Source organism: Corylus avellana, chromosome ca9 (assembly GCF_901000735.1).
Source record: "Corylus avellana chromosome ca9, CavTom2PMs-1.0".
NCBI classification, from domain to species: domain Eukaryota; kingdom Viridiplantae; phylum Streptophyta; class Magnoliopsida; order Fagales; family Betulaceae; genus Corylus; species Corylus avellana.
This window is the reverse complement of record NC_081549.1, coordinates 1554163-1564665: the sequence shown is the minus strand read 5'-3', so window position 1 is coordinate 1564665 and position 10503 is coordinate 1554163. Positions and strand designations below refer to the sequence as shown.

The window sequence follows — 10503 nt, the reverse complement described above, 5'->3', positions numbered from 1 at the left end:
TCTTTTGGCATTCTTGCCTGAATTATTTGGATTTCTGACAAGAAATGAGAGGGAGGGTGCACGTCTTAAGGTGCTCAAGCCGGCACTATTCTTTGGTCATTTCCAATAGAATTTTAAAAAATTGTGATCCATATGTTTTTCACCTTTTTCTTTGAATCTTTTTCCTTCTAAAAGCAGAAAGAACATTTTTGTGCTGCTATTTGGTAATAACTCATCTAACCCAAGTCCCACAGGCTTATCTAGATGAACAAAATTCTCCCAATAATGGGAGGGATCCTGATCCGAACAAAAATCACTTCAGCATAATATGTACAGAAAGTGCATCCAGAAGTGGTGTGCTTGAGTGTACCGTAATATAAAGGAAGCAGGTACCCAAATTAATAACGTCTAAATCTAAATAGCTGAAACATATTAAGGATGTTATAGCCCACAACAATCCACATAATGCAAAAAATCTTTAGACCATTAGCATTACGAGGCATATACAAAATTTGTATTTAGTGGGAATTGATGCGTATAAAATCTCTCATGGGAGGATGTGCATGATAAGATGCCATGACAAACCTCCAAAATTCGGCACGTGGGGCACTAAGATAGCCATGCAAACTCACGGACTGTACAGATAAACATTGGTTGAAGTAATCAATTTAGACAAAAAGATAAAACAAAGATTAGCCTCGGCCCCACAACCACTAATCAAACTGAGTTAGTGGTTTACATCATGGTCGGTCAAATATCGCAAATATGTCATCCCTTGCGTCATCTTCATCAATCATCATCGTCTATCTACTAGACATCTCGATGGACTTGAAGCTTGCCGACCCGAGATTCTTATACGGGCCGGGTGAAAATTCGCCCTGCTCCTCCCGGGTCCTCTTCCTCCGGATCCAACTCCTGTACGTCCAAAACCCGATTAGCCCAATCAAGACCACTATGACCCCGCCAACCACCGCATAGGCAACTGCAACACCCACATTCCTTTTCCTCTTCCCTGCACCTTCCCTCACCTTAAAATACCCCACCTTACTCTCATCCCCAACCGCCACCAACGTTTGGATCGGATAGTCCAGCAGGTAACAAAACCCGGACGCGTTGTTGTACACTGCCCCCCAACAACTACAGTTGTTGTCGCACAGACCCTCGCACTGCTCCAGCGACGGCGCCGTTTCGTACTGCATTAGCTCCTTGTACGGTAGCTCCACCCCGCTCCTCGTCAGAGCCTGGAAGTTGTCCTTCACTACCTTTTCGCTGCAAAAGTCGCCGGTTTCCACGGGAGCACACTCCGCATCGGACCGAAACTCCGTCCGGTTATCTAGACAGGAGCAACCGGACCCGGGTATGCACAAACCGTACGGGCCGCACGGGCTTGGGAGCTCACAAGGGTTGGAGATCGCCTGGTAGTTCAAGATCCAACTGGACCCTTCCCAGTAATATCCCTTGAGGTCTCCGTCCTGTTCTAACCGGAGCCGCAGGAACCCGTCGATGCGTCTTTGGAAGCTGTTGAAGGGTTCTACGTCCACTGGTATGGTTCCCTTTTGGTACATACCCAGATAGCCATCTGAGTTGACTCGGACGTAAATCGGTCCTTGTCCCCCGACAATCTCTGCTTTGGCCTCTAACGCTGTGTGTTTCCAATATATCTGGTTGTATTTCTCTTGGAAATTTGCGTATAAGCCTATAAAGTTGGACCCTAAGCGCATGGAGTAAAGCCCATTTTGTGAGATCAAGGACTGGGTGGCCGTGAAATTTTGGTTCTCGACGAGGGTATCAGTGGGAAAGTCAAAACTTTGCCAGAGCACCGAGGAGGAGGCTTGGTCAAGCTTCCTCTGTACTTGCAGATTCGAGGAGTTGAGGAGCACAACGAGGTCACCGTTTGTTCGAGTTGACCAAAACACCCTCGAGTGGGGATCCGAAATCACGAGACTGCCATTGAAGAAGAGCTGCGTGTGGTCGGACCAGCTGGCCAGCTCGGTCGGGTTAGCGAGCCAGAGTGGCTCGGAGGAAGTCACGTGGAGGACGGCGAGGGCGAGCTGGGTCTTGTTGACTCGGAGGAAAGCGAGCGAGAAATTACCAGTGGAGTCGTTGAGGAGGGGCTGGAAGGTTGAGACTTTCGGGTTTGGGGTGGCTTTGAAGCCTTGGAGAAGCACTTGGGCGGTGGATAGAGTAGTAATATACGTGAAGAGAATGGACGTTGTGAAGAGGAGCAAATGAATTTCACGTGGACGAATTTCCGAGTTGATGAGTCCGTCCATTGTGGGAGAAGATCATAGAGAGAGAACGCAGATTTGAGTGGGAGCTCAATTTTCGAAAGAAGCCATTAAAAGTGTTTATGATACTGCGACCGCCGACCACCATATATAACAGTTTTCATTTGGTTATGGCAGACAGATGAGAAAAAACAATTATTATTATTATTATTTTTTTTAAAAAAAAAAAGAAAAATCGAAGATGTTTGTGTAAAAAATTAATTATATAAGATATAATACTTGTTGTGAAAAAATAACATGTTGGATCGCTGAAAGCGAATTGATATATACAGTAAGGAAGAACCCGATCGACTTGATTGTTATTTGTTACTGTTTCCAACTACATCTGACCGTGAATTAAGCTTTCTGTCTTCGATGCTATTTAAAGAAGAACATAGTAATGGGCTTCCTAGCTCTTTGGTCAGTGTTAGAATATGAATCTTACATATGTTTAATTATCTGAAAAGAAAAAAAAAAAATAGTAAATCTTGGAAATCTCCAATTGCTAAGAACTTTTAGCATCCACGTAAATTTATTTGTTGATGAGAATTTGGATGTTAAACCTTGTTTTTAAAAGAAACAAGTTCAAATTGCACATTGATCAACTACATGCTGCCACATTTGCCTACATTAACCTAAGTTAGCTTGTTCTTCTCTAAATTTGGCACAAAGGTAGCTAAAATAGGGACTTTCGGCAATCTCTTGCTCAAAAGAGAGGATTGTGAGAGAAGGCTCTCTGACCTTTGTTCGAGCAGGGTGACAAATGTCTGAGCAATAAGTCTCCTGCTCAGATAAAGAGCCCTTGCTCAAGCAAGAGAGAGCCCCATCAAGTTCCCTCACATCCCCTGCCCAATTAGAGAGAGAACGGAAAAAAAGCTCATTTGCATTTTTTTTTTTTTTTTAATATAATAAAAACAATCAATATTTACTTCGGTGGGTGTTGGCGTAAGTCAACTAGCAAGCAGGGGATAGAGCATTTACAAATATGGTTGAGATTCTAGGCGTGTCGGTTGAGGTTAGGAGAGCTAGCACCATTGAATGGTAATGGCAATTGGCGCACAAGCACTACAAATATCCAATCATCCAACAGCCGAAAGCACAAGTCAAAAAGTATGGGGATCTTTCATAAGACACGGAGTGACTTTCTCACCAATGTGCGGGACTATTATATGTGCACTGCATTTCAATTCCATTGTCATAATTGGCGGTTTTAGCATTGCTGGCTTATGCATGTGTTATTGACTTCTCTCATAAAGAAAAGAAAGAAAGTTCTTCCTTACAAAACAGGGGAAATTAAATTTAAAGTGTTTTGTAAGCGGAGATCACTATGATGTTTAAGTTATAATTTACTTGAAAAAATGAAAAATGTTGAAGAAAAAGAGTGTTTAGCTACATTGAATGTACCTTCAAGTGACCTAATTCCCTATTTTTTTATAGATTGTTTTCTTGTGCATTGTTAGTTAAGACTTGAGAGAGGTTTATGGCTAACAAAGTTTGATTCCCTAGCCTCTATTTTGTTGGACATTGATAATAACGATTAGGGCTAAGATATAGTAAATGTGGCATCTTTTTATGCCCTACGCACTTTTAAAAAAAAAAAAAAAAATCAAGCTGACTAGGCCAGCAAGCTAGGTCATGCCGGCCTAGACAAGTTGGCTTGGGCCGGTTAATAGGCTTGGAAAAGCCAATTTATAGGAAATTTTTTGTGCGGTATACAAGGCCTAAATATTAATAATTTCATAGGACAAAAAAAATTTTAAAAAAAATCCATGATCCGTAGAGATGTTGAGATGTTGCAAGTGATTATACATTTTCTTTTATGGAATTATCTAACTGGTCTTCAATGCCCAATAAAAGCATTTTCTATGCTAATTACTGCATAAAAGTGAATTAGAAACAAAGCCATCGAACCCCTCCAAAAAAAAAAAAAAAAAAATTCACTAGTAAATTTAGTAAACTAAATTCATAAACAATGAACATAAATGTGTGACGTGCAATCTACAACGTATCATAAGCTCATCACCTAATCTTTATGAAACTGCCATGAAGCCTTTGTTAATGCCTATTGGTTCCATATATATGGTCGTTGAATTGACAAATATGAAAATCTTTATGAAGCCTAGTGGCTCTTCAAACAAGTGGAAACTAGGACGTTGACATTTAAGAGAGAGTTGACTAACTGAGGGGAAGGTGGAGCAACTAGTCGACTCATATTAATGCCTATTACAAAGACATAGAGGCAGGTGCACGTTGGTTGACATTAATTAAGAACTTAGGCAATCAGGTATAACCTTACCTGCCATATAGCTTACTTTCTCTTTTCTTCTATCCTGATTATTCCTGATGCTTTTGGCCAACAAACATCTTGGCCCTAATCTATTTCTCTTTAAAATCATCTTTTACCAGGTGCCCTTTTCCCCTCTCTCTCTTTTTCGGACGGTTTTGGATAGTATAATTAGCTATTTGTTCTGTAGGGCTTAAGAATCATCTAAAGCTAAGGCTCAACATGAACTCTCAACATACATTCAAAATTCGTATTGATAGATTTACTAATCATTCATGAGAATTGGGAGACTCCTATAAGATCGAGGAATAGCCTAAAAGCTCACGACATAAAAAAAGGCCGAATAGACTTACCTTTTGACCACCAAAAGAGTTTAAGACCCAACGGACCTAGAATCATGTCCCCTCCAATCGACTTTATACGACTCTAGAATGTTGTACATGTTTGTATATAAGGCCTAAGGTATACAATTCCAATATTCTATGCACTATCATTAATACTCTCCTTTACCAAAGAGTTTTCCCTCTTGCCCTCTACTGAATCGGGCTCCGGAATCCCTCCGATCCTTTAGGGCCAATAGACTTCTAATTCTATGCACTATCATTAATAATCTCATTTACCAGAAAACTTTTTCTTTTGCCCCTTACTGACTTGGTGTTGGAATCCCTTCGATTTTCTACGGCTAACAAACTTTTAATGTCTTCAACCTTTTTGCAAATGGAGCTCCTTAATGAAAGGCGGCCTAAAGTTGTTGTAATGATGCGTTCACCAACACATGCGAATAATTTATATCTCATACCTGTATTACATGTAATATAGATAATTAATTACACCCGAGTCCTCAAACTTTTTCGTGCAAAGAGATTGTCATTGAGTCACCAATGCCTTGATATATACATATATACTTATTAAGGCATTCTGACAAAGCACATTTATCTAATGAAACCTCGAAGAAAAATAAAGAATGATCCAACTTGCTACTGGAAACAAGATAAAAAAAGAGGAAATATCTATTAGTCGTCACGAATAGTTCCAACCTGTCACTTCTCTCCTATCACTTTCCTTCTAGAGGCAGCATAATTTCTTATAATAATTTGTTCGTAAGACATAACATCTCCGCAACGAAATTAACCCGGAATTTTCTCAACCCGTGATTTTTTGTAAGTGTAACCAGTAAATATTCAATTCTTCATCATCTAGAAAAGAAACTTTTTTTGTTTTTCGCATTATCTAGAAAAGCAACTTGTTCTAATATATTATTCCTTTTGTTCCCACCTTATTCAATTATTATTGTTCATCAGTACTATCCACACTTAATAAAACTTACACGGATAGAAATTGTTAACAATTTTATTATTTAGATTTAATGATCTTATTATTCGAATAGCTAGCAATTCAGATGATAAATGTAGTCCAAATAAATTTAAATTGAGATCCCCTCCTATTGAAGAGAAATTAGATATTCTCTAATTGTTAATCGTGGACTTTTATTTTAAATTTAATGGTCTATAAAATGCCAGCTGTTTTTGTATAACCGAGTCATTAAATACTGACTTTTGTTTTACCAAGGTTTAAATGATTTTATAAACCATTGAATTTAAAATGAAGGGTCACGATTAATAATTAGAGAATCTTCAATTTCTTCCTAATTGGAAGGGATCCAAATCCAATAAATTTTGGGTTGCCCACTGACATATTTGGACAAATAAACTTTATAAAAACTCTTTTACATTTACTGTCTAATTATTAGCAATCTTTTGCATCAAATCTCAAAATCAAGAACCTTAAAGATTGGGTATTCAATGGACCCAAAATAGAATGATTCAAAATCATGGTTCTACCTTTACTCAAGTGAATGTTCGTTGCTGAACCTCTAGCGCGTATTGGGCTGTTTGTATTCAAGAAAATATCTGGGAAGCACGGCCCATGAAAGCCCATTAGTAACAACTGACAAAAACATTACCAGAAAGTCTGGCCCAACCATCAAACGATGATACATTGGTGAAGAAAACAGTAGGCAGTATCGGGTTTTGATTTGCTATAAAATCGTAATTTGATTTTTAAAATTGCATTTTAGCTTTTAAAACCATTTGTTTTAAAAAACGCAACTCATTGTTTGTAATTTGAAAATGCAGCTTTTTTTTTATATGTTTTGAAATCACAATTTTTTAAAAATTATTTTCAAACGATATATTTTTTTGTGATTTGATTTAAATCCGCATTGTTAGTCTGAGAAATCAGATTACCAAACGCACTCCACAAATAATGTTAGAAACCATTTTTACCCCACCATTATTGTTTCATGTTGACTTAATAGTGCTGCTTAGTTCTTGAGATTTTTTTTAAACAAAGACCGAGACACGGTAACATCACCAAAGTAAAATAATAATAAAATAAAAGTACAGCATTACATTGCATTTGGTGGACATATGACAAGATTGAAAACATTAGACCAAAAGCAACGGAGAAAAGAAAAAACAGGGAAAAACAAGGTTGGTAAGATTGACAGCAGTCATAAGAATTCTACATTTCCCATTTTTCCATTCTAAACCTAAAATTCTTGGAGGATTGTTAGTGTCATGTCACATTAGATTCTTTGAAATCTGATCTTTTCTTCCCATAAGATACGACTTTTGAAGTTCTTTTTGGCTTCTAGCGCCATGTCACAGTAATTTTTCATGACTACCTTCTAATCAGTGTCTTAGATTTAAGCTTTCACACTTGCAAATGTTTGATAGAGAAAGTTAACTAAGAAATACATGTAAAATCTATTATAATTTACATAATTAAGAAATACATGCACAAATTATTTCCTTGAATTTGAGTATAATTACTAGTAGCTGCATCTTCCCTTTCTTGCTCGTCTTTAAAGTGATTGTCAATAAAATATGTCACAAAAAATTTTGCAGAGAATTGAGTTTCGAAAAACTCGCATATATAGAGAAGAAGAAAGATCAAGTTGATACAAACTTTAAATAGAGTGTTCAAAAACTTTATACATGTACTCAAGATCGTAATATATTGCTACTATTTCAATCGACGACCACTGAATTTATTGATACTGATATGATGATAGACATTAAAACTACGCCATAATTGAAGTCATACGCAGCTGCTAATTAAATAACAACGAATGACATTAATGTTTGAAGTAGTCAACACGAGGTTTAGTGGTCTGAAAGCTCTAAGCCTCTAAACAATGCAATGCATCTAATTGTCTGTTGGCTGTAGCTTTTGATTTTCCAAAAGCATAAGTCGGCCATTCCAACCTCAAAAAGGCCAGGGGCTATATTCTAGCCTATCAAACGGTCAAATCTCCGCCACGTGATCATGATATCACTATCTACGTGTTTGGAGCAACGATTACCTCATTTTAAATCACCATCCAAATCGATCGCCCTACATATTGGTGAGATCATGAAGACGACTTAATTTAAACGGTCTTCTTTATTTATTTATTTATTTAAAAAAAAACAATAGGTAAAAATGAACTTCTCGATATCTATATAGCCTCAATCGCATAGTCGTATTCATGTAGGACATATTAGGTCCTGTAGAACTTTTGACATTGTTTCATGCTGTTTTCACATCCCTTATATGATTGATTTTAGGACTATTGAAATTATATAGTTTCCAATTATTCATGAACCCAAATGTGTTTCGATGAGACTTTGATTTTTTTGATAAATTGGTATTTTAAAAATGTTTGAGTACTATAACTTTTATTATAATTTTCTTACAAATTAACTTACGTAAAGAATTTATAATAAAAATTGTAATACCAATAATAGCACTCTCGATGTTTATATAATTTGCGATTGCATGCACAACATAAATTAATCTGCTGTTATAAGATTGTGATTTTTTTTTTTTTTTGGTTGCTATGCATAGAAGACTTTATATTGTCAAAGAAAGCTGCAATTGCTTTTCCTTTCTTTCCAAACAGGTGGGATAATGAAAGAATGGGATAAGTGTTGTTCCAAAAAAAGAAAAAGAAAAAAGAATGGGATAAGTGAGAATATTTTGAGGTGGTGGAAGAATAACTATTCATGCACGTCTATTCCAAATCAAAAGCGTTTTCTCAAGGGAAAAAAAGGTTGTTTTGAAAAACCATTACGCAAATCTGTCTGCTTTCTCCAAGTTCACGTACACGAACTAAAAAATTGAAGTAATTAGAGATGGTGCTTTTTGATAAAGGCACAATGATCCAAAATTTAAGAGGCAATCAATCAACATCCATTAAAGGTACTTCCACATATATTATACAAATGTTTCTTTCTACTTCCTCCAAATTCATATATATATAACTATAAACCAAAGAAAGTTGAGGCAAAAGTTTGACCCATGGGTACGTAGGGAATTAAAACTAGTACTGCTAGAGATGGATTGGTATTTGGTGCCTTTTTGATAACGCCAATTAATCAACATCGATCCATTTTAATAATTTATAGGGAGGCAAGTGGCAAGTGTGTATTCCTCATCAAAGTTAACGTATAACCAATAAAGTAAAGTAATTTGAGGCAAAAGTTAGACGCATGGGAAGGGAAAAGGGCCAAGGTAACTATAGCTACAGATTATATATGCTTTTTGAGGCAATCAATCAACATCCATTTATTGATACTTCTTTTCAATCACTACAATCCCCTCCAGCTTTAAACTGTGACCATTGGATTGTTATAATTTATATATATTATTTGTGTTGATTTTCTTTTTTAACAAATTATCATCTCTCTGTAATTTTTTAGGGGCCAAAAAAAAAAAAAAGAAAAAAAAAAATCGGAGACCAAATCACCCCGAAATACTTGTACTCTTTCTGCTTTTTTTATTTTTTATTTTTTTTTATTTTTTTACGTTATATATTTTATGTATTATTTTTAACATGGATGGAAGAATTTTTTACGAAGATAAAAGAAAACACCAAGAAATTGTAATGTTTGGTACAAAATTCCTTTATGGTGTAGAACAAAGTTTGGGTACGAGATATCATGTTACTTGTAATATTTAAGCATTGTCTATTGGAAAGAGACGACGCGGGGAGTCACAGGAAACTTCGCACGTAATTGCAAACAAGAATGAGAAATGGGTCGTACAGAAGTCTTCTCTTCTCCCTTCAGCCTCCACTCAAAACTCACTAGAGAAAATATAGAAAAAAATAAATAAAAAAACTCGAGTGGGTTCATACATTGAATCCGTGTTCATCTGGAAAGGTCAAAACTTAGAATCATCAAAGCTTTTTTTTTTTTTTTTTTTTAGAAAAAGAAAAATTGGACATAATTTATAAGTGTATCGTCCATTTAGTGGTGGAAGATGAAGGGATGGGAGTGGACATTATTCTAGCACATGCTTTTTGCCTTTATCATTTCTTGATCTTTCAAGTCAAAGAAAGCGAAGCTCTAGGTTGTTGGGACTTGGGATTCTTGTTATAGACTTGCGTGAGAAATGAGCTCATCAAATTCTCTTCATTTTAGTTAAAAATAATGAGTACAAACTAGCATGCAGTCGTAACGAGTATAAACGATTATATATCCTCCCCCAGCCATGCATAACAAGTTTTACTCAAATAGTATGTTTGGTTCTAAAATGTGTTTTAAATTAAATCCTGAAAAATATTTGGTTTAGAAGTGCTTTTTTAGAAAATTGTGATTTGAAAACGTAAAAATATTATGTTTTTAAAAATTACATGAAAAAAAAAAATCACAACTATAAAGGTCGAATTATAAATTTTCAAATATTTAGTAAAATTCCACCTTTTTAAATCGTTATTTCTTAAATATTACATTTTAAAACACACGTACCTATCCAAAGTTTGGCTTCTACGTTACAGTCTATAAGCCATGTTTGTTAAACAACAAGGGAATTTCAACACACTGTTTATAATAAAAAAAAAATTAAAAAGAAAATAATGATTGGTATAGAAAAGTGAAAGTAGTATTGAAAGTAGAAAAAATTTGTTTTGTAGTAATTTTTTTTATT

The 10503-nt window shown here is 35.8% G+C and overlaps 1 protein-coding gene across 1 annotated transcript; it reads right to left on the bottom strand.

Moving 5' to 3' along the window:
• Positions 1–617: 617 nt before the first annotated feature.
• On the bottom strand, positions 618–2608 carry LOC132191799 (PAN domain-containing protein At5g03700). The gene has a single exon (XM_059606902.1). The coding sequence runs from the start codon at positions 2250–2252 to the stop codon at positions 783–785; it is 1470 nt and encodes a 489-aa protein (XP_059462885.1). The 5' UTR covers positions 2253–2608; the 3' UTR covers positions 618–782.
• Between the last annotated feature and the right edge of the window lie 7895 nt (positions 2609–10503).

Coding starts and splice junctions, on each gene's coding strand:
- LOC132191799 (XM_059606902.1), bottom strand. CDS start 2,252: ATGGACGGACTCATCAACTCGGAAATTCGTCCACGTGAAATTCATTTG.